Source organism: Hemitrygon akajei, chromosome 9, assembly GCF_048418815.1.
Source record: "Hemitrygon akajei chromosome 9, sHemAka1.3, whole genome shotgun sequence".
Lineage (NCBI taxonomy): Eukaryota > Metazoa > Chordata > Chondrichthyes > Myliobatiformes > Dasyatidae > Hemitrygon > Hemitrygon akajei.
Genome location: NC_133132.1, coordinates 64690480 through 64714858, shown reverse-complemented (window position 1 = coordinate 64714858; position 24379 = coordinate 64690480). Strand labels below are relative to the sequence as shown.

Here is a 24379-nt window from a genome sequence, read left to right as displayed (position 1 = left end):
CTCTAAGACTGAATGCTTGAAACGGCAGTGAGCAAAGGGGAAGCTTAGTAGTAACCTGGGTTCAATTCCCGCCGCTGCCTGTAAGGAGTTTGTACGTTCTTCCCATGACTGTGTAGGTTTCCTCTGGGTGCCCTGGTATCCTCCTACAGCCCAAAGACATACTGGTTGGTAGGTTAGTTGGTTATTGTAAATTGTTCCCTGATTAGGCTTGGAATAAATTGCTGGGTGGCATGGCTCGAAGGGCCTATTTCATGCTGTATCTCAATAAAAATAAATAAAAAGTTTAGAATTGCCTTGTTGCTTATTTCTGACCCGCTATCAGTAACAAAAATCACTGCTTTTAGAACACACAACTGCTGCCATTTAAAAACTGTTCATTCTAAGGATTGTGTAGCGTCTAAAGGCCACCCAAGTGCTATAAACTGATGCCAGTTGGAACCAGGCTCTTGCTCCAATTAAGTGGCCTAATATCCCAAATAAACGAAAGAATCCCAATACTTCTTTCAATTAGTTTTTGCTCTTTATGATTTTCCCCGATTAACCAATAGCCTGATTAACTGGAATCTGCTATAATGAATACTTAGAGATAGTAACTAATAGATAACTAAGAGTCAAGATAAGTGAGTAATTTTTGGTAAAGTGTTTTGTTAGCAGCTTCGGTAATATAAAGAGAGATGGATTAGCAAATTGTGGGGAGGGTATAGGGCCTGCAAAAGAATTATAGCTTACAGCAAGTAATTTGAATATGTAGGCAGATAGAAGACAATGAAGAAAATGCACTTTGGATGGAAGAATGATAAACCTGATAATGATTGAAATGAAGTGAGACTATAAAATGCTGAGGTACAAAAGGACCCGAAAGGTCCTAGAACCTGAAACATTAAAAAATCAGCATGCAGAAACAGAAAGCAATAAGAAATTGGTCTTTATTGGAAAAGATTACAAAGGTTGTAACTACATGGTGCAATGAAGCCTCATCTAAAATACTGCATACAATGCTGATCTTGTGTATTGCACTGAGGTGTTGCAGAAAAGGGTGATGTACGAAGAAAGCTTGACCTTTTGTAGTACCGGTAAGTTGTCTTATTGTTGTATCTTGTTAGTTGTAGTATCTTGTAAGTTGTTGTGTTGCAGAATCTTATGCAGTAATTTAGGTGAGGCCTCATTGGATTACTGAAGAGGTGATCTTATTGAACTGAATAAGATTCTGATCGTGGATTAATCAGATGGATGTCAACTGTTTGCTTCCCTAATAGGAGTAACTGCAACTACAGGACACATTTTCATAAGGGGTTGCTCATTTAAGATGCAAGTGTAGATAACATTCAAGGCTCATGAATCCTCAGAATTCTCAGCCCCAGAGAGCCAAGAAGACAAAGAGACTAACATTTAATGCACATGGTTCAAGGGTTATGTGAAATAGTAATATGGTATTAAAGCCAAGATTGGATCAGCTGTGATCTTACTGAATAACAGAGCAGACATAAACTTGAAAGGGTGCAGAGGAAATTTATACAGAAGTTGCTAGAACTTGAGGATCTGAGCTACAGGGAAGCAGTTGAATTGGTTAGCATTTTATTCCCTGGATTGCAGGACAATGAGAGAAAATCTTATAGAAGCGCACAAAATCATTAAGGGTATAGATAGGGTGAATACATGCAGTCCTCAGATTGGGTGAGATTAGAACTGGAGACCATAGGTTTATAGTGAAAAGTGATATATCTCAGGGGAATCAGAAGTAACTTCTGCGTTCAGCAGGTGGTGTGACAGGAATGAACTGCCAGCAGAAGTGGGTTCAGTTGCAACATTTAAGATAAGTTTGGCGAGGTATATGAATGAGAGAGAGTATGGAGGGCTATGATCCGGGTGTACCTATACAGACTTTATTGATCCCGAGGGAAATTGGGTTTCGTTACAGTCGCACCAACCAAGAATAGTGTAGACAATATATAAATATAAAACCATAAATAAATAATAATATGTAGATCATGCCAAGTGGAAATAAGTTCAGGATCAGCCTATTTGCTCAGGGTGTCTGACACTCCGAGGGAGGAGTTGTAAAGTTTGATGGCCACAGACAGGAATGACTTCCTATGACGCTCAGTGTTGCATCTCGGTGGAATGAGTCTCTGGCTGAATGTACTCCTGTGCCTAAATAGTACATTATGGAGTGGATGGGAGACATTGTCCAAGATGGCATACAACTTGTACAGCATACAGGACTGGACAAACCAGGCTAGTACAAACTGGATGGGGTAAAGGCCCTGTTTCTGTGCTGTAGTCTATGACTCCATGTCTAAAAGATTCGGAGGTTAGACAATGTGGGGGGGGGGGGGAAACAACAAGGAGGGGCACACACTGTTGGGGGGGGACAACAAGGAGGGGAACACACTACAGAGTATACACAATGCAGACGAATATTCAGTGGTGAAACTGAGGGTAGGGGTAACAATGGATGGGGATAGGTATTGTGGAAGCAATGTGGGGGTGACACACTCAGTCGGGGAACACTTTGTAGGTGGGGCACTGCGTGAGCCAACGAGAAGTCAGGTGATACGCATTGCGGGTCCTGAGTGGCAAAGTTTATTTAACCTGCAGTAGCGCCTCCTCGAAGTTTCCCCATTCGCCGTTCTTCGTCCCTCCACCACCGGCGGCCGCTGTCGTCGCCATCGCCCGCAGCACCGCACCGGCGGCCCACTCAAACGATGCTCACCGTCACCGCCCAACCGTGGAAGCGGTGACGTAAACTCACGTGATCTCAATGACCCAGCGAGGAAGTGTCGGCAGATCTCGCGTGATTGAAAAATCGCGAGCTTTACCGGTGGGAGGAGCGGGGCTGGAATCTCGCGCAAATTTAAAACCCCCCCGTAATGGCGGACAGCCGGGAGCGCATTGAGTTGATACGCAACCGAGTGGTTTTGAAGGAGTTTGGTGTCCAGAATGTGAGTGTTTCCTCCGGCATTAATGTTGATTGTATGTATGCTGTAAATGCTGTCCGGGGGAACGTTACCGTCGCTGTTAATTTCCCTCCTCTGTTCAGGTCCATACCACTGATTTCCCTGGCAATTACCCCGGTTACGACGACACGTGGGACCAGCGGCGCTTCGAGCAGGTACGGAACAGGCGGCCGGATGAACGCAAGCTTGGGGTGGGGGTGGGGACTGGCCTCTGGGACTGACACTTATCTACTTGATGTCTCTGCTGGGGGATCGTGGTGACACCGCAGAGGATCAGTAACATCATGTCTTCTAGCCCTCCTGATTTCTTTCTTAAGGGTCCTCTTGCATTTCTTATGCTCCATTAAGTACCTCATTTGGTCTTACCTGCCGATACCTGCTATGCACCTCCTTTTTAATTTTTAACCAGGCTTGGAAACCGAGGTTCCACAAACATGTTATCTTTTCCTTTTATTCTGACAGGTATATACATATACTTTGTACTCTCAAACTTTCACTTTTGAATGCCTCCCCTTTACCAAGTACACCTTTCCCAGAAAACAGCCCGTCCCAATCCACACTTGCCAGATCCATTTCTGATATCATCAAAATTGGCCTTTCTCCAATTTAACATGTCAACATCCAGATGAGACCCACCTTTTCCATATTTATTTTGAAATTAATGACACTAGATACAAAATGTTTTCTTACATAGACTTCTGTCACGTGCCCTGTCTCATGCCATAGGCCTTTTGGCCCATTGGGTCTACTCTGCCATTCAATCATAACTGATCTGTTTTTTCTTCTCAGCCACCTGACCTTCTCTCTGTACCTTTGATGTTGTGTCCAATCAAGAACCTATCAAGTTCTGCCTTAACTACACTCAAACACCTGGCCTCCAAAGCTGCCTGTGGTAATAAATTCCACAATTTCACTACCCTCTGGCTAAAGAAATTTCTTTGCATCTTTTTAAAATGGACACTCCTCCGTGCCCTCTTGTCCTAGACGCCCCAACCATGGGAAACATCCTTTCCACATCTACTCTGTTCAGGCTTTTCAACATTTGAAAGGTTTCAGTGAGATTCTGTTTTCCCCCCCCCCCCCCCCCCCATCCTTCTAAATTCCGGTGAGTACAGAACCAGCAAATGTTCCTCGTATGATAACCCCTTAGTTCCTGGAATCATCCTTGTGAACCTCCTCTGGACCCTCTCCAATGCCAGAACATATTTTCTAAGATGAGGGGCCCAAAACTGTTCACAATACTCAAGGTGAGGCCTCACCAGGGCCTTATAAAGCCTCAGCATCACATCCCTGCTCTTGTATTTACATCTTGCCCCTCCTGCAGCCAAGTATCATAATTGTATGTGTTGATCCATGCTCTGAGCTCATCTGCCTTTCCTACAATGCTACTTGCATTGAAGTATATGCAACACATTAGTCACACCATGCTCAACCTTTTCATTCCTGACTTTTCATGAGGTCTTAACAGCTTTATGAGGTCTCTCCACAACTTCTCCACTGTCTGTTCTGGCATTCTGGTCCCCATCACCCTGCAACTCTAGTCTTAATCTGGAATTTATCAAATGTACATTGACAGCACTCTGAGGTAGAACATTTCAAAGATTCATTGTATTCCAAGAAAAAATTTGCTCCACATTTCAGTCTCCTGAATGAATAGACTGGTCAAGGAAACACCCTTTCAGTGTCAGCCATATCAGGCCTTCTGCAGTTTTATTCTAATGTCCTCTTTGTTGATTTTTGTGTTGAGGGAAGAAATTAGCTTTTTTCGAAATGGAGGGTTTACATTAGATAATAGTTAAAGGTCCTTTGTCATTGTTTAAAACTTGATGTTAATTCAGAAAGCTTAATTCAAAAACCAAGTCTACGGACCAAACTGTAGACAAAAGATTTTACTGCTGCAAGGAGGGAAAAATTCACTGTTGCATTGACCCCTGTCTTTTTCCTGGCTTTGTAGGCCAGTCTTTTGCTTATGTTTCCTAAACCCATCTTTGTCCCTTGAAGAGGCATTTTCATTTAATCATACAACATACAGATGTGTCCTTCTGGCTCACAGCTATGATGCCTATCTATGCTAATCTCATCTGCTCTCATTAAGCCAGTATCTCTTTATGCCTTCCAGTTGCCTTTCAGATGCCTCTCTTGTAGCTCATTCCAGATAATCACTTCCCTCTGAACTCAGAGGTTGCTGATTGCATAACTCAGCTTCATTTAATGCTCTGGAACAATTTGTTGCTGGCTTTTAGAACTGTCCATACCAGAATTAACTCCACTTAACTCAGGTGCAGAAGTGAAAATTCGTGTGAATTCCCTGTAAAGTGAAAGTTGTGTGAGATTTATGTCTTCATCAGAATTTTAGGATTGACATTGTTCGGTTGGAGGACGACACTTTGGAGTTTGACATGATTGGAATCGATGCTGCTATTGCAAATGCTTTCCGCAGGATCTTGCTTGCCGAGGTAATAAAACTGCAGGCTGTTATACTGCATATTATGAATTGTATTTGCCTTACAACATTTTAGATCATTAGCATTACGATAGTATTTTAGTTGTTACTGTGCATAGCTTGCGTTTTGCATTGAGACCCTTTGAATATGTGAAACTAGCAGACTCAATGGGTCAGGTAGCATCTGTGGAGTTAGTGCTTCAGGTTAATGGAATTTCCTTGAATATTGTACATGATTCAAATGTTTATGGCATTTGTGTTACAATATATGTTGAAATTTCTGTGAGCACATTGGAAACATACAGACTGGGTTGAAAAGCTCTCTAGGTTCTTGCACTTCACAGTCCAGTAGGATCACCAGTAAATCCCTACTGTACTGAGTTGAGATGTAACTGAAGAGATCTGTCAAGGCTCTGAAAAGTGGGCACACCCATTTGTTGTATCTATTAATGGCCTGGCTGACAGGAATCCATTTGTTCATGTTTGTCGATGATAGTCACATTAATTTTCAGTGTTCACACAGAGGGACTCCTCTGTCCTTCTGACCACAGATCATCTTTCAGTCCCTTGTCATTTTAAAAGGTACTCTGCTGTTTTAGTTTCTACCGAAGTGATGTTTTCATACTTTTCTATATTATAGTACACCTATCCTTAACTTGTTCTGTCTGTCTGTTTGTTTTTTCTAATATTCTATTGTAGTTTTTTTCATGTAGATGTCTGCAAGTGGTAACATGTACATAGTTCGATAATATATATTAAAGAGCTCCAACTTCTCCTGTTGAACATTGTAGCTGAAATCTTTCATCTCTGGACCCTTCTGGGCCTTCCTATCCTCTCTAAAGTGAGGTGGACAGAATTGGATGCCTTAAGAAGTCTTTCATTTTCCTTCTGCCAAATTATTATCATTTCACATTTCTGCACATAGAATTTAATTGGCTTCTTGCCTACTTATTCAGTTAATTTATGTTCTCATGATCTATTACAATTGTTCTGTTTAAATATTGTCTCATCTGTGAATGTTAACTTTTTTATTCTGTTAGAGTGAGCACTCCAAGGGAACATTTTGCAATTTTTCAGTCTCTACTTTCTTTTCCAATTTTTAATAATATTTATGTTACTTTGACTTCTGTCCAGAAGACATTAATTTTGCTAACCATATTTTCTTTGTAGAACTTGTCAAACAATGAATAAAGGTGACACTTAATACATTACTTCCACTGTGAATCTAACCTTTCTGCTGTTCAGGTCCCGACCATGGCTGTGGAGAAGGCATTTATCTACAACAACACCTCCATAGTTCAGGATGAGGTTCTGGCACACAGACTGGGCCTCATCCCCATCAAAGCAGACCCACGACTGTTTGAGTACAGGAGCACAGGTGAGGGAGTTGTTTTGCCCCAGTGAGCAGATGTGTTACCCACTGTGTGGGACTGATGTAGAACAGCTACTGTACTATTAACAGAACAACAAAGAAACATCTTTGCATCTGAGTCATACAAAACAGAAACAAATCCTTCAGTCCAGCACATCTGGGCTTGCCATTCTACTTGTCTATTAATTATATTAATCCTTGTAACTGGGACTTTGTCTGTAGTCTTTTATTTGCAAGTGTACCTGCCTCCACCACCTTCTCAGGCAACAGGTGAAAAATCCTTTCCTCATATCTCCTATTTAAAAAAAAACTTCCACCTGAAATAATTGCAAAACATATTGAAAATATTCCCGAAGTCAGGCAGCATCTGTGGAGAGAAGCAGTTAACATCTTGGGTTGATTAACTCTTTTGTTCTCTTCATGGATTTTGCCTGACTTTTTGAGTATTTGCAGCATTTTCATTTGTATCCTACATTTCTGCTGTCAAGTGCAGGGGTCACTGTGTGCTTCAGTGAAGTTACTGTGCTTGAACATGTTGAAGTGCCCGAACATTCAGGGGACTAAGCTTTATTACTTTTTCAGGAGATGAAGAAGGAACAGAAATTGATACTCTGCAATTCCACCTGAAAGTGAAATGTACCAGAAATCCTAAAGCACTCAAAGACTCTTCCGACCCTGAAGAGCTGTACCTAAATCATAAAGGTATCTGAAATTCACAGTTCTGCTATTTTACATTCCCTATTCACTAAAGCTCTATGAGTTGACATCTTACTGAAATAGGGAATTTTCTGACACTTGCATGAACACTTATCAGTTGATTCAGAGGGAGATTTGCAAGTGTTAGAAAACTGCATCAGAAAGATTAGGGTCTGCAAGCCCAAGTTGTGAAAATGGCTTCATGGTAGTGTAGTGGATAGTGTGATGTTATTACAGCTGGGGGCATCAGAATTCAGAGTTCAATTCTGGCATTCTCTGTAAGTACTTTGTACATCCCCTCTGTGGAATGCATGGGTTTTCTCAGAATGCTCCAGTTTCCTCCCAGTGTCTAAAGGCGTACTGGTTAGTAGTTCAATTGGTAATTGTAAATTGTCCCGCGATTGCTCTGGGTTAAATCGCGGGTTGCTAGAAGGACCTATTCCGTGCAGTATCTCTAGATAATAAATAAATCTCACATGAGCCCTCTCCATGTCCTTTTTGTAACTGGCAGACCAGAAATGAATGCAAATCAATATGAGCTGGTATTGGGATTGTTCTTTATATTACAGTTTTGTGATTCATCATGTTTCTTCCATAATTCAGTTATGCTGCAGTACGGGCCCTGCATTCTTCCATTTGTCGTTTCAGTCTACTCCAAGCACTTGAAGTGGGTACCCATTGGGAACCAGGCAGATGTCTTTGGACAGGTTGAAATTCAGCCTGTACACGATGATATCCTCATTGCTCAGCTTCGCCCAGGGCAAGAAATTGATGTCGTCGTACACTGTGTGAAAGGAATTGGTAAGGCAGTGGTAGGAGAGGGAATCGTGTTGCTTATAACAGTCCTCTTTGGGTCAATAGTACAGGTACTGAATGGCCTTGTTGAAAAGAAAATTGGCCTTGGCCTCTACTGTGTAATGAGAAGTAGGCCAACACTTGGCTTAATCAGTGTATTAAAAAAAAGTGTCCAGTAGGGTGATGGAGAGAAAATATTTTCTCTTCTTGAGGAGTTCAGGACTGGGTGGGAGGAGGGTGCTGGGTGTAAAAATACCACTATTAAACTGAGGAAAGAATGCAAAATAAATCATGATATGAGCTGTACCATAGTGCATGAATGTAATCTCCTTTGTGTTCACTTCCTAGCTAAAGACCATGCCAAGTTCTCTCCTGTTGCCACAGCAAGCTACCGACTTTTACCCGAAATAACTCTACTGAGTCCCATAGAAGGGGAGCTTGCAGAGAAACTCAAGCAGTGTTTCTCCCCTGGTGTCATTGAGATTGAGATGGTGAACGGTGAGTCAGTTCTACTGTTGAATTTGAAATCCCTGTTTTTTAGAATTGTGTCCTTGATCTAGATGTGCTGTTTAGATCAGAGGACAACAAGGTGAGTCTCAACATAAATAAACACAAAAAACTGTAAATGTTCATCAAGAAAGATACCATCTCTGTCGAGATGTTTCAGGTCATTAACTTTTCCCCCTCAGAGATGCTGCCTGAATATTTTCAGCATTCTCTTTTTATTTCAGATTTTCAGCATCTCCTGTAATCTGGTTTTAGTGCAAGTGTGCAGAATCATAAGCTATTTATGTCAAGGAAGGATCTTTCTAGTGGAAGAAGTGAAAGAAAGGTTTGTACAGGACAACTTAAAATAGTTGGCATGGGAAGTGGGGACATATAAGTTATTTGAAACAGGTTACCTTAAAAGATAAATGAAGCTATTTTATATTTAAACCTAAGTCTTACCAGAGCTGTGAGAATCATTGTATACTTCATAAAAGGAGATAGTATATTCAGGAAGTCCCCTTTAAGAAGGGGGTCCTGCAGTGGACTGCAATTTCCTTAGTGTATTTAGTGGGGCAAGGATAGAAAGAGCTTTTCCATTCTTGGCTTCTTTAAATCAGGTTTCTATTGATGACATTATACATAAGAAGTTTAGGAATTTGGATTTTCAAATCAAACCCAGAGAAATGAAGATTCCCAAGTGATACAGGTTGCCTGTCCTTTATGAGCTTGCTGTGGTGGATGGTATGGATGCATGCCAACAGGCAAAGCTGAAGAATGGGAGGAAGTGGGATGCAAGGCTTTTGGGCTAAATGCCCTGTTGTTACAAGTTCCTGGCAAAGTCTAAGATTCATACTGGTAATGCATCAGTTTATTGAATTTGTGGAATGTAACCTTTCTGGTTGGCAGGGTGGAGAAGTCTCTACCAAAGGAGGTGTAGGGTGCTCCTTCCTTCCACTAGGCTGCAGGTTACCCTTGGGCAAGGTTTAGCACCCCAATCACTGTCATGTGAAACTATGGGAGCAGCTGGTGTATATCACAAGTTCTGGTTATGCGATCATTGACGCCAGGCAGACAATCTCTGAAGAGTATTGGTAATGGCTGGGGTCACCTGTCTTGTAAAGACACTGCCCAGACGAAGGCAATTGCAAACCATTTCAGTTGTAAAAATTGCCAAAAACAATCATGGTCATGGAAAGACCATGATCGTCCATGTCATATGACATGGCACATAATGAATGAAAGAACCATTCAGAGATGTACATCTGGTCTCATCAGATCTGTTGTCTTCAGCTTCTCTACATGTGGTGTGATTGCATAAACTGGGAAAACCCTGTTTTATGTATCCATGTTGATACAAGTTTTCCAACTGACACACTGTTAGCCGGCATTAGTAACACTTGAAGTTTTACAAGCAGGGAACCAGATGATTTTGGTGACTGGTCTGATGTACAATATTGATTTTTTGGAAGTTGAAAAGTCGTCTGTTCCTTTGGTCTTAGGAAAAAAAGTTGCAAATGTTGTGAACTCAAGATTGGACACTTGCAGTCGGGAGATTTTTCGTCATGATGACCTTAAAAACCTCGTCCGTCTTGGCAGAGTTCGAGATCACTACATCTGTAAGTATATATTGGGGGAGGATTTGAAGTGTAGTACTGTAAGGAATTTTGGGTTTGGGGTTGTTTTCAGTTGTGTGACTTGTAAATAATCTCCACACTGACTGTTAACAGCTAAATCCTTTTGTTATCTTGCTAGCAAGGGAACAGTTAAGGGAAAGCACCAAGCTCTAGCAAACTTCATTTCTTGTTCATTAACTTTCCGTGAACTGTTCTTCTCCACATAGTGGTCAGATGCATACAGACAAAGATTATGACAAAAATGGTGGTGCTGTAGCAAGGATGTGTGGTTAAATCATTAAACCTTATGCAACCATGTTGTTCATGTTCTTCTACACTCCCCTCTTGTGTCCTGTAAGGACAATCAAGATGGCTCTTCATCATCATACTGTGTGTGATCATTATACTGTGTGTAGATTAAGGCATAGAGAGCTTCTTGGAAGTTTAGTTATGGGGAACATGGAGATAGCTATAGGTCTGGGGGGGTGCCTTTGCTGTCTTATAGTCCCACATAAGGTGTCACCCAAATATAGTGCCACTTGGATAGGTAGGTCACCATTATTGTTGCCAATGCAATGAAAACGTTAGTTATCAGATGCTTAACAGTGTATCCCAATATCTGGTATCCACCCCCACCAGTCAGAAGGTTCATTCTCCGCCACTTTATGTAAAATCTGCTTTTGTTCTGCATCCCTGTGTTACACAACCACTATGATCAACAAGGTAGCAGCAGGACTCATTGATAGCAGGTGCAGACTCCTTCACTAGCTGTCATAGGGAGGTTTAGGACCATATGGTTCCTGGGAATGAAGTTCTCGTCCATGCAATGTTTCCTTGTAACTCAGGCCCCTAAGTACAAGCAACATTCTAGTAAATCTTTTCTGCACTTTTTCTAGTGTATTAACATCTTTTCTATAACAGGGTGATCAAACTACATAACGCAGCCTCACCAGTGTCTTGGTGTAACATAACTTTGCAACTCCTATAATGTCCTGATTGATAAAGGTCAGCCTGACAAATGCCTTCATCACTATTCTAGCTATGTACCTAAACTCCTGGGTCCCTCTGTTCTATAACATCCCAAAACCCTACTATTCTACCCTGGTTTGAGCTCCCGAAATGCAGTACTTTGTTTATGTGTATTGTAAGCCATTTGCTAATCCTTAGCCCACATACGTAGCTAATCAAGATCCCTTGTAATTTTTCATTAATCTCTACACTCTCCACTACATTAGCTATATTAGTATCATGTGCAAACTTACAAACCATGGCTTGTATATTCACAGCAAAATAATTTATATAAATTATAATAAAGCTCCTAGCACCAACCCTTGTAGGACACCACTAATCACAGGCAACCCTCAACGATCACTGAGGATTTGACCTTCCTACCACAAAACTAATTATGAATCCGATCTATTATCTCCCTTGGATCCGTTGCAATCTAACCTTCCAGACTAGGGAGGGACCTTGTCAAAGTTGTGCAAAACTGTACATATTGAACATTAAACTGTCCTGCCCTCACCTAACCTTTTGGCTACCGTAAGACATAGGAGCAGATTTAGGCCATTCAGCCCTTCCAGTCTGCTCTGCATTTCATCTTGGCTGATTTATTATCCCTTTTTACAATATTTTTATTCAGAAGAAAAAAAACAAGATTTACAGAGTGCAACACATAGATACATCTCAACATAACTTGTGTACGTTCATATATTGTGATAAAATTGATCAAAATGTTATAGCATAACACATAAAGGTATACCACTCTGTAATCAAAAATTTAAAGATAGGTCATACATCATAAAAAAAATTTTTTTATATAAAAAAAAGTCAACCCCCTACCAACTACCAAAGAAAAACGCTGATGGATGATAATGGATAAATTAGAAAAGAAAACATATTCGCTTAAGAAGAAAAGATAAAAATATACATAAAAGTCTGTGCACTGTTAAACTTTATAAATTGGAAAAGTAATTTAGGAAAGGTCCCCAGATATCATAAAAAGATTGTTTCGAATTTAAGACTGAGCAGCGGATCTTTTCTAAATTTAAATAAGACATAATATCACGTAGCCATTGAAGATGTGTAGGAGGGGTAGACTCCTTCCATTTAAGCAAGATTGCTCTCCTTGCTAAAAGAGAGGTAAAAACTAAAACCTGTAGGTTAGAAGTATTTAAAGTTATATCTTCATCTGCAATAATACCAAACAAGGCAGTAAGGGGATATGGGTCAAATTGGACCCTAAAAAGTTGTGAGAAGGTATGGAATACTTCCCGCCAAAACTTTTCAATTTTAGGGCAAAACCAAAACATATGAAAGAGGCATCAGCAGAGTTACATTTATTACAAAGTGGAGAAACATTTGGATAAAAACTGGACAGCTTCTGTTTAGAAATGTAAGCTCTATGAACCACTTTAAATTGTAGAAGGGAATGACGAGCACAGAAAGATGATTTATTAACCCATTTAAGAATTTTATTCCATCTATCATCAGAAATCTTGACAATTTAGGTCATTCTCCCAAGCTTTTTTTATTTTATCTAAAAAGTCTTGTCTAGATTCAATCAACAAGTTATAGAAATATTAAGAAAAGGTTTTAAATATAAAAGATCGTCCAGTAAATTTTTATCAGGACCAATAGGAAAAGTAGTTAATTGGAAACGTAAGAAATCTCTAATTTGAAGGTATCTGTAAAAATGTGTTTTTGGGAGTGCAAATTTAGTTGACAATTGGTCAAATGAAGCAAGAGATCCTGAGATAAACAGGTCTCAAAAACACTTAATACCTAGTTCATCCCAATCCTTAAAGACTTTGTCAGTCATGGAAGGGATAAAAAAAATAATTAAGGAGAATGGGAGATGATAATGAAAAATTCGCTAAACCAAAAAATTTCCTAAATTGAGACCAAATCCTTAAAGTTTGGTTAACAATTATGTTATCTGTTATTTTATTTGCTGCAAAAGAAGAATATGATCCAAGAAGAGAGACAATAGAGGAATTTTTTATAGAATTAACTTCTAAGGAGACCCATGATGGGCAATCTTTACGATAAATACAACAAGACCAGAAAGTAATATTCCTTATATTGGCAGCCCAATAGTAAAACCTAAAATTGGGTAGGGCTAATCCACCCATCTCTTTATTACTTTGTAGGTAAACTTTACTTAAACGAGCTTGCTTATTATTCCAAATATAAGATGTTAAAATTGGATCTAAAGAATCAAAGTACCGTAGGTCTTAGGGATAAAAATAGGGAAGGCCTGAAAAAGATATAAAAAATTTAGGAAGAATCTTCATTTTAATTGAATTAATTCGGCCAATTAGGGATAAAGAAAAAGGAGACCATTTAGAAAGCGTCTTTTTCACATAATTCAATAAAGGGTTTAAGTTTTCTTTAAATAAATTCTTGAAGTTTTTAGTAATTGTTACACCTAGATATGTAAATTGACTTGTAACAGCTTGGAATGGAAATTTGGCATTTGATGACATTGGGTCATTTAAAGAAAATAGCTCACTTTTATGTAAGTTCAGCTTGTATCCTGAAAAAGAACTAAACTGGGAAATTAAAGAAAGAACCGAAGGTAAAGAAGTTTCAGTGTTAGAGATGAAAAGTAAAATATCATCAGTGTATAATGAAAGTTTGAGTCATACCTTCCCTTAGTATACCAGAAATGTCCTGAGATTCTCGAAATGCTATTGCTAAGGGTTCTATAGCTAAAGCAAAAAGTAAAGGACTAAGAGGGCAACCTTGTCTAGTTCCCCGCTGTAATTTAAAGGGCCTAGAAATTTGAGAGTTAGTAATAACCTGAACGGTAGGAGACAAGTAAATTAAATTTAACCCAACGAATAAAATTAGGCCCAAAATTAAACTTTTCTATGGTCTTAAAAAGATAATTCCACTCAATCCTACCAAAGGCTTTTTCTGCATCTAAGGATAATATACACTCTGATATTTTTTTGGATGGTGAATATATCACATTCAACAACCGACGTATATTAAAATGTGAGTAACGATTTTTAATAAATCCTGTCTGGTCATGTGATATAATAGATGGTAGAATATTTTCAAGTCTTCGAGCTAAGATTTTGGATAAGGTTTTTGCATCAACATTTAATAAAGAGATTGGTCTGTATGAAGAACATTCAGCTGGATTTTTATTTTTTTTTTAAGAATAAGAGAAATAAAAGCTTCATAAAAAGATTGAGGGAGTTTACCTGATTTAAAGGACTCTGATAAAAACAGAGGATAAATAAGGTGTAAGTAACGTAGTGAAAGTTTTATAAAACTCCCCAGGAAAGCCATCAGGTCCTGGGGTCTTACCAGAATGTAAAGCACGTATAGCCTCAGCCACTTCTTCATTGGAAATAGGCTGATCTAATTGTGTTAGGCTATCAGCAGACAATGTAGGAATGTTGATATTACTGAAAAAAGCATTCATATAGGTATCATCTAAAGAAGAGTCAGACTGATACAACTTAAGGTAAAAGTCTTTAAATACGTTGTTAATTTCAGAATGGTCAGATATCTTAGTACCATTATCTTTAAAAATTTCTGTGATTTGACGATTAAACTGTAAAAGATTTTAAGCGATTGGCTAATAAACTACCTGTTCTATCCCCGTGAATGTAAAATTGAGTTTCATCTCTCAACAGCTGTCGTTCAATTGGGTAAGTCAGCAAAAGATTATACTTGGATTGGATTTCAATATGCTTATTATATATAGTTGGATCTGGAGATAGGGCATACTTTCGTTCAAGATCTTTTAATATCACTGCTAGGTCAGACCTTTCTTTGTCAGCTTTTTTCTTTATATAGGTAGAGTAAGAGATAATTTCTCCATGAATATATGCTTTAAAAGTATCCCAGACTATAGTACCAGCAGTATCTCCTTTAAAATTTTCTTTAAAGATAGAAGTAATATGGTTTTCCAAAAACTTTAGAAAATTTTTATCAGATAACAATGATAAGTTAAAACGCCAACTTCTAGTTGGTACAGAGTAAACAGGTAATCTTAAAGCCAGAAGCACAGGTGCATGATCAGACAAAGCAATCTCCTTATCTCCTTACAGGATCGAACCAGTGGAAACAAGTTTCTATCTATAAAAAAAAATCAATCCGAGAGTACATATGATGAACCTGAGAGAAATATGAATATTCCTTTTCTTGGGGGTGTAAAAAAAAAAAACGCCACACGTCGAGAATACCACATTGAAATAGAAAAGATTTTAAAAAGTAGGACTGATTTATTAGTGACAGGGGTTTTACTTGAAGAGCAATCTAATATAGGGTCAAGCCAAAAATTAAATCTCTACCCATCACTAAGGAATACCAATTCAAATCAGGCAGAAAAGAAAAAAGATGTTCAAAGAACAAGGAGTCATCTGTATTTGGAGCATATACATTCGCAAATACGATTAGTTTATTCTCAAGACTACCTGAAACAATAACAAAGCGCCCATTTGTATCAGAAATTACATTATGTTGAATAAAGGATACATTCTGATCAAACATGATAGAGACGCCTCTCAATCTAGATTGAGAGGGTGAGTGAAAATGTATACCCTTCCATCCTTTGAAAAAGCGTGAAATATCATCTTTATGAATAAAGGTTTCTTGGAGAAAGATTATACGAGTTTTAAGTTTCCTGATATAAGAAAAAATATTATTTTGTTTAACAGGGTTATTTAGACCTTTCACATTAAAGCTGAGTATATTAATAAAAGAATCCATCAAGTATCCTTTAGTAATGTATAAAAGGTAATCACAGACATGTAGATAGCGAATAAAAAAAACCAGTAAAAACCTCCAATCAGCTTTCTGGAAGAACCCATTTCCTTCCTCCCTCCCCCAAAGAGAGAAATCAGCCAAGGGAGGCTGAAGACTAATTCTAACATTCCCAACCCAAAACTCCGGTGGCTCCAAAAAAATATATATGTATAGCTATGCTGAATAAACGATTGTAAATATATATATATACAAAAACAAAATATCAAAGTAAATAAGTTCGCTATTTAGGAGAAAAAACCATGGGAAAATACAAGTATTAGTCTTGGTAAAAAGGAAAGACAAATAAGGAAAATCAATAAGTAAAACAACATATATTTGCGGGTGCAAAGAAAAGGAGTAAAGAAACAAATAGAAAATAATTAGAAAGGGAAGCGGTTTAGATAGCTTCCTACATGACTAATTTAAGGCATTCAAGGGGAAAAAAAACAAAATGGCAAAATAATGAAAAACCAAAAGCCAGCAATAAGAAATATAGAATATTGTATACTATTGAAAAACTGTAAAAGACCGAAAGGTGTATAAATAATCAAAAGATAGGAAAAATCTGAATGAATTTAAAGTAAAGCAAAACACCCTATAGTTTCATTCCTCAGTAATTACTACATGTACACCCTACATAATTACTTTCAGTCAAATTACTAAAAGGAAGGTAAAAATCAACATAACACTGAGACAATATAACATTTTGTTTAAAAAGAGCTGCGAGAAAGTAACATTAGAGGACCCATATAAAGGTGGAAAACAGCAAGAGAGAAAATGGATGCAGTTTGCCTGCATATTTTGCATAGTTAACAAGATAACAAGTTAACAAAGATAACAAGGTGCCAGTTACTTAATCAAACAAATGATTAAGACTTCATAAAACCAAGAAACCTTGTTATCAACAAAGCGCCAATTACTCGATTGAACACCTGAAATTAAAACATTTAGCATAAAGCAACTCAAGGTTGAATTTAAGAATGGAGACTATGTAAAAATTTCTTAGCTTCTTCAGGCTTTGTAAACCAAGAAACCTTGTTATCAGAAGTAGTAACCTTGAGTTTACACGGATCTCTGAGAGAAAGGTGACAGCCAAGCTTAAAAAAGTCAGACATGACCTCTTTAAAAGCCTGTCTAGCTCTTAAAACTTCCGGTGGATAATCTTGAACGATCCGAAACTGTTGATCACGAAATTGTAATATGCGTTTCTTCCTTGATTCACGAAGGATCTGTTCTTTAATCTGATAGTCATAAAAGCGAATGATAATAGAGCGAGGTTTGGCAGGATCCCAATTAGGCGGGGTAACTCGGTGAACGCGCTCAAATTTTGGTAGTTCCGATAATATATCAGGGAATAAATCTTTCAGCATTTGAGCACAAAAATCGATAGGTTGATTACCCTCCAGTTTTTCAGGAAGCCCAAGAATTCTGATATTGCACCTTCGATTCCTGGTCTCCAAATCTGTCAGTTTCTTCAGTAACACGTCGTATTTTTTAAGTTGTTCCTTAGAAATTTTCTTGAAACCTTCGATATCCTTCTGCAACTCCAGCAGAGATTCTTCGTGTAGCTTAATACGAATTTCATGGTCATTCACAGTCTGCTGTATACTTCCAAGTTTCCGATTAAGTGTTTTCAGTTCAGATTTAACCAGGTCGAAGGTATTCTGTAACAAGTCAAACTTGGATTCCAAGTCATCCAGTTTATCCAATTTTTCGAGTGTCTCTGACATTTGTTGAGACATTTCAGCCAAAGTCTCAAAAGTAACCTCTTTTCTAGAGTGTTTTCTACTCATGGTGCTCTCACCGAGATAGGTTTAAACAGCAAAGTAAGTAAATAATTTCGGAGCACGTAGCTACTGCAACCTACTCCATTACAGCCACCGGAAGTCGTCTATTATCCCTTTCAACCCAATCTCCTGCCTTTTTCCTGTAACCTTTGACGCCCTGATTAATCAAAACCCTATGAGTATACCCAATGACTTGCCCTGCATGGCCATCTGTGACAATGAATTCCACAGATTCACCACACTCTGGCTAAAGAAATTTTTTTTCTCATCCCTGTTCTTAATGGATGTCCCTCAACTCTTGAGGCTGTGCCCTCCGGTCCTAGACTCTTCCACTATAGGAAACATCCTCTCCACATCCACACTATCTAGTCCTTTCAGTGTTCAATAGATTTCAATGAGATTCTTTCTCCCCTCTTCCCCCCATTCTTCTAAACTCCAGTGAGTACAGGCCCAGAGTCATCAAATGTTCCTTGTATGTTAACCTTTTTATTTTTGGGATCATTCTCATGAATTGCCTATGGACCCTCTTCAGTGCCATCACATCTTTTAGATAAAGGGCACGAAACTGCTCACAATTCTCCTAATTGTAGTTTGATCAATGCCTTATAAAGCCTCAGCATTACATGCTTGGTTTTCTATTCTAGTTCTCTTGAAATAAATACTAACATTGCATTTGTCTTCCTTGCCACTGACTCAACCTGCAGGTTAATCTTTAGGGAATTCTGCACGAAGCCTTCCAAGTCCCTTTGCACCTTTGACTTTTGAATTTTCTCCCCATTTAGAAAATAGTCCTTTATTCCTTCTGTCAAAGTGCATGACCATGCACCTTTCTACACTATGTTCCACTTCTTTGCCCATTCTCCCAATTTGTCCTAGTCCTTTTGCAGACACCCTGCTTTGTCACACTACCTGTCTTTGTATTGTTTGCAAACTTGGCCACAAAGCCATCAATTTAATCATTCAGATCATTAACATATCTGAAAAGAAATGGTCCCAAAACTGACCCACTAGTTTCTGGCAGCCAACCAGAAAAGGCACCTTTTATTCCCACTCTGCCTTCTGCCAGTCAGCCAATCTTCTATCCATGCTCATATCATTCCTGTGATACCATGGGCTCTTATCTTGCTAAGCAACCTCGTATGCGGCACCTTATCAGAGACCTTCTGAAAATCTAAGTAAACAACAGTTTACTTAGATGCAGTGGAATGCATGGGTGGCATGATAGTGTTGTGATTAGCATAATGCTATGCAGTGCCAGTGACCCGGGTTCAATTCTGCCACATTCTGTGTGTTCTTGTGGATTTCTCCCGGGTGCTCCAGTTTCCTACTGCATTCCAGGGATGTACGGTTTAGTAGGTTAATTGGATGGCGCAGGTTCTTTGGGCCAAATAAATAAACATGCACGGACTCTCCTTTGTCTATCCTACCTGTTATTTCCTCAAATAATTCCAATAGATTTGTCAGGCAAGATTTCCCCTTTAGAAAACAATGCTGACTTTGGCTCATTTTATCATGTACTTCCAAGTACTCTGAAACCTAATCCTTAATAATAGACTCCAACATATTACCAACCACTGAAGTCAGGGTAGCTGGCCTCTAATTTTTTTTTCTTCTGTCTCCTTCCTGTGAAGAGTGGAATGCCATTTGCAATCCTCCAGTCCTCTGGAACCATTTCAGAATCTAGAGATTCTTGAATGGTCATTACTAATGCCTCTACGATCTCTCAGCCACCTCTTTCAGAACCCTGTGGTGCAGTCCATCTGGCTCAGGTAACTTATCTACCTTTTCCTTAGTAATAACAATACTCACTTCTGCCCTCTGACACGCATATTTCAGGAATACTGCTTGTCTCTTCCAGAGTGAAGACTGTTGCAAAATACTTAAGTTTGTCTGCCATTTCTTTGTCTCCTATTATTATCTCTACAGTGGTCCAATATAAACGCTTGCCTCTTACTCTTTCTATATCTGGAAAAAAAATGTATCCTTTTTTAATATTATTGGCTAGCTTATCTTCATATTTCATTTTTTTACTTATAAGCCATAAATAGTTTTGGTTACCAGCTTTTAAAAGCTTTCCAATCACTACCTTCCCACAATTTTTTGCTGTACAGTATTATAAGCTCTCTCTATCTTTTCTGTTGTCTTTGACCTTCCCTTCTCAGCCATGGTGACTTCCCTTCTCAGCTACAGTTGCCTCATCCTCCTTTTAGAATACTTCATCCTTTGGATGCATCTTTCTTGCACCTCTCAAATTTCTCCCAGAAATTCCAGCATTGATGTCTGCAGTCATTCCTGCTAGTGTCCCATTCCAGTCAACTTTCTACCTCTCTCATATATCTGTAATTCCCTTTACTCCACTGTAATACTGATATATTCTCTCTCTCAAATTGCAGGCTGAATTCTATCATATTGTGATCACTGCCTCCACTGCCTTTACCTCAACCTCCCTAATCAAATTTGGTTCATTACGTAACACCCAATCCAGAATTGCCATTCCCCTGATGGGCTCAACCACAAGCTGCTCTAAAGAGTCATTTCATGGGCATTCTACAAATTCCCTGTCTTGGGATCTGGCACCAACCTGATTATCCCAATCTAACTGCATATTGAAATCATCTATGATTATCACAACACTGCCCTTTTTACATGCCTTTTCTATATCCAGATATAATTTGCAGCTCACATCCTGGCTACTGTTTGATGTTTTATAACTCTTTTCAGGATTTTCTTACACATGCAGTTTCTTAACTTTACCCACAAGGATTCGGCATCTTCTGATCGTATGTCACCTGTCTAAAGATTTGTTTTCATTTTTTACCAACAGAATCACCTCACTCCCTCTGCCTACCTGCCTGCCCTTTCAGTACAATGTGTATCATTGGATGTTAAGCTCCCATCTATGATCTTTCATTCTTCAGTCACAATTCAGTGATGTCCACAACATCATCCCTGCTGATCTCTAAGTGTACTACAAGATCATCTGCCTTATTCCATATATTGCTTGCATTTAAAATATACCTTCAGTCTTGTATTCATTATCCTTTTTGATTTTGGTCCCCTGTTAAACTTTAACTCATCCCACTGACTGCAATTTTGTCCTATCATTTGCCTGATCTTTGTCACAGTCTCAAAACACACTGTATCTAGTTGTATACCAACTGCACCATCCTCAGTCCTATCATTTTGGCTCCCATTCCCCAGCCAAATTAGTTTAAATCCTCACCATAGCTCTACCAAACCTGCCTGCAAGGATATTGGTCTCCCTCAGGTCCAGGTGTTACCTGTAATTTTTGTACAAGTCATTCTTTCTCCAGAAAAGATCCCAATGATCCAGAAATCTGAAATTCCTCCCTCATGTTGCCTCCTCAAAGACATCCCAGAGATTTGTCAGATGTGACCTCTCATGTACAAAGCCCAAATCAGATGCTCTCTTCAAAGTTTGGTTGATCCTGTTCCACAGCATTGATGCCCAGACCCCCCAGTCTGCAGTTTCCTGATTTGTTTTTGCTACCCATTTTAAACCATCAGCCACTCAATAATCCTGCAGAACATTGCCCGTAGCCAGAGATGAAGCAATTATCTCTGCAAGGGGCTCTACAGCTTCCCTCCTTCCAGTCCCTCCACAAGGTCTGAATGCACTAGGTCAAGCCTTGAGTAATGTTGGGCTCAAGTTATGCCCTGTGTTCGTTTGGAAGAGAGACAACCAACAGCGGAATATAGCAAAACGTGGCTTTATTGGCAGAATCGTAACTGGCACAGCGAATCGACGGAGTCGCTGGAGAAGGCGCGCTTTCCGACTTTCCCTTACAATCTTCTCTTATTTATATCCCTTTTCCCCCCCAGCACAACCCCCCGCTGCATATTAGGTAATATCGGGCACTTGTGTCCATCTTATTGGCCCGCAGCCATATGCTCACGAGTTACCTGTTTCTTTTGTTTACTGAATCGCGTGACACTAGTAGTTTCGATGTAGCGGGGTCCCCAGTTTCGCTCCCCCCTCCCTCGCATTCCGGCCTCCTGCTATTACGTGAGCCACTCCTGACCTGTAATGGCAGTCTCGAATTAACCCTAACAGTATTTATCCACCCCAATGCACGTTTAAGCCTCCAATACTGCAAAATAATTGCTGGGAACCAGGTGGTGGAATGTTTGAAGCACCAGTTTAGGTAAGGATTCTATTTGAATATGCAGGACCTGTATCACATGTATGGTGTCGTTTTCTACCTTTTCTATGGTGGCTGAAATATTAATCACAGCACTCTGCCATGTCTAGATAAGGTAAATGGGCTCAGATGAACTGGTGAAACCCAGTGTTCCATAAGGATTCTCTACCTCCTGCTTATGGTGACTCTTCTTGGGGTAATAATTGTGATGAGCATGTGCATAAATTTTTACCTAGTCAGCTTCAGGATCAGTTATTCCTGTAATACATGTACCTGCTCAATCCTAGGGTAGGATTTTATAGACACTGTTACTACAAATCCAGAATTATCTAGGGCTAATGTGTTGGAGGTGCCAGTCAGTGTAGTTCTGGCTGAACCTCATCCAGAGGGAAGAGTTTAGAGGAGGCAGGTGAGGTAATGGATACATACCCAACATTTTGTGTTAATGGTTTGGGAGGTTTCATCCTGCATTTGCAATACTACTGAATTATCCTACCTTATATTAACAATTACACAGCATGTTGCAGACTCTCAGGTATTACTTCCTTCACCCTTGTCGCTGTCTCCTCAATTTGTCCCTATAGCCCACTCAGAAACGGTCTCCTCCACTGGCACCCTTTGGTAGATATATTCATAATATTCTTCTACAACTGCAACTGGCTGCCTCAGGTATGCAGAACAGGGACATGCCTGAACTCCCTCCCCATAGTGTAGACAACCAGAGCTGGACTGGAGCCCCAGTCCATAGTGCAGACAACTGGATTGATGCTGGGCAGTCCAATCTCTAGACAACTGTTGGTCTGTGCTCACTGGCTACTGTCCACAACTCCTATCCTGTCCAAACCATCTCCAATGCTAGAAGACTGTAAAACAAACAAAATGCTGGAAACGCCTAACAAGTTGGGTAGAATCTGTGGAGAAAGATACAGCTAGTTTTGGATCAGAGATCCTGGTCATCAGGACAAATTGCATTTTAACTATCAAGTAGTAACATTTTGCAAGGTGTTTTGCAAGATTATTATTCCACCAGTAGTCATAAGGAACAGAAAATTACAGACACATTCTATTTGAGCAGTATCTGGGAGAAAGCAGTAATATCTAAGGTGGACAGAGGCACGAGCCTGCAGGTACTGGAAGTGAGAGAAAAAACAAGCTGCTGGAAGAACACAGCAGGTTAGACAGCCTCTGAAGAGGGAAATGGACAGTTGATGTTTCAAGTCAAAATCCTTCATCTGGACTAGATACTTAAGGTAGAAGATTTTTAGTCAGAGCTGAGAGAGAGTAGTTTGTAAACGTCATCCAAGATTGTTGGACGATCACTTCAGCTTATCCCTTGGCTTTATCTCATCACAAATATTCCCTTTGTCCTGCCCATTCTTTCCTGCACCTAATCTTTAACCTGTAACCTTAACTTTATTTCAACATATTGTGTTTTTTATTTCAGAATTCTGACATTTACACATTTTATTTTGATTTTCCTATATGGGAGACACTGGGCTATGTATCCAAAAACTTGGTGACTAAAAGTTTTATAGAATGCCTGATGAGACAGGGAACTTGATTGATTGTATAGTTGAATATTGACCATTAGATAAAGGAGTTCTGTAATGGTGTCTTTCTCTTGTATCTGTCATGTTTATTCACAGAGAATGTGCAAGGTTCTAGAAAGATTTTGGCAAGCTTGATCCTTTGGCAATGAGTGACGAGTTATCCTATTAAAAACAGTAATTGTCCTGGGGGGGGGGGGGGGAGGTTTCCCCAAGATTTTGTGTGCTGCTATCCACTAAGCCTCTGTACCTTTAAAGTTTCAGTGGAATCAACGGGAATTCTTCCACCAGAAGTGCTTGTGTCTGAAGCCTTGAAAGTCCTGATGACAAAGTGTAGAAGATTTTTGAATGAACTGGACACGGTACAAATGGATTGAGCTTGATGTGGTTGGGCTGGTTCAACTCGGTCTGGGCTGTGCTTGGACCTGATGGCAGTGGGAATAGTGGCCTCTTCTGAGTACAAATTCTATCTGAAATGAGCATGATTGACTTGGTTCAACAATGACCTCTGTCCCACGTAATAGTGGGTTAATACATATAAAGCTGAATGTCAGGGACGATGGCGAGGATAACAGATATAATGGACTATCAGTTCAATCAAAAATAAAACGAAGTGGAGTCAATCAGCATCTGCAAGAGAAGAACCAACTTTCAGGTTGATGACCTTTCTTCAGATCTGATAATTTTTTAATATATTGTAATTTGTGTTTGTAAATATGTTGCACTATTAAAGAAGTTTGCTTTGCTATTC

At 39.4% G+C, this 24379-nt stretch overlaps 2 protein-coding genes across 7 annotated transcripts in view; one reads left to right on the top strand and one right to left on the bottom strand.

Moving 5' to 3' along the window:
* Nucleotides 1-2761, bottom strand: part of yipf3 (Yip1 domain family, member 3) — an 18627-nt gene extending 15866 nt beyond the window's left edge. The window contains exon 1 of one of the 2 annotated variants that reach the window (XM_073056185.1): nt 2593-2761. In XM_073056185.1, coding sequence (XP_072912286.1) covers nt 2593-2670 — 78 coding nt within the window. In that variant the 5' untranslated portion in view covers nt 2671-2761. The remainder of the gene's footprint in view (nt 1-2592) is intronic. The other variant, XM_073056186.1, reaches the window with a different exon arrangement.
* On the top strand, nt 2120-24379 carry polr1c (RNA polymerase I and III subunit C). 5 transcript variants are annotated; one of them, XM_073056180.1, is made up of 9 exons: nt 2121-2235; nt 3041-3112; nt 5306-5413; nt 6646-6778; nt 7355-7474; nt 8117-8269; nt 8612-8761; nt 10252-10368; nt 23887-24379. In XM_073056180.1, exons 1-9 carry the CDS (start codon nt 2122-2124, stop codon nt 24003-24005), a joined length of 1086 nt encoding a protein of 361 aa, XP_072912281.1. In that variant the 5' UTR covers nt 2121; the 3' UTR covers nt 24006-24379. The 5 variants fall into 5 exon arrangements, with proteins under 5 accessions (XP_072912283.1, XP_072912281.1, XP_072912284.1 ...); XM_073056183.1 differs by lacking the exon at nt 2121-2235 and adding an exon at nt 2796-2942 and having other exon boundaries at nt 5314-5413; XM_073056181.1 differs by lacking the exon at nt 2121-2235 and adding an exon at nt 2796-2942.

Excerpts from the sequence above, each read along its gene's own strand:
- polr1c (XM_073056180.1), top strand. The coding sequence starts at position 2,122 with ATGAGTCTCTGGCTGAATGTACTCCTGTGCCTAAATAGTACATTATGG. Across the intron at positions 5,414-6,645 it reads GCAGGATCTTGCTTGCCGAG|GTCCCGACCATGGCTGTGGA; the intron begins GTAATAAAACTG and ends TCTGCTGTTCAG. Across the intron at positions 10,369-23,886 it reads AGTTCGAGATCACTACATCT|TTTCAGTGGAATCAACGGGA; the intron begins GTAAGTATATAT and ends GTACCTTTAAAG.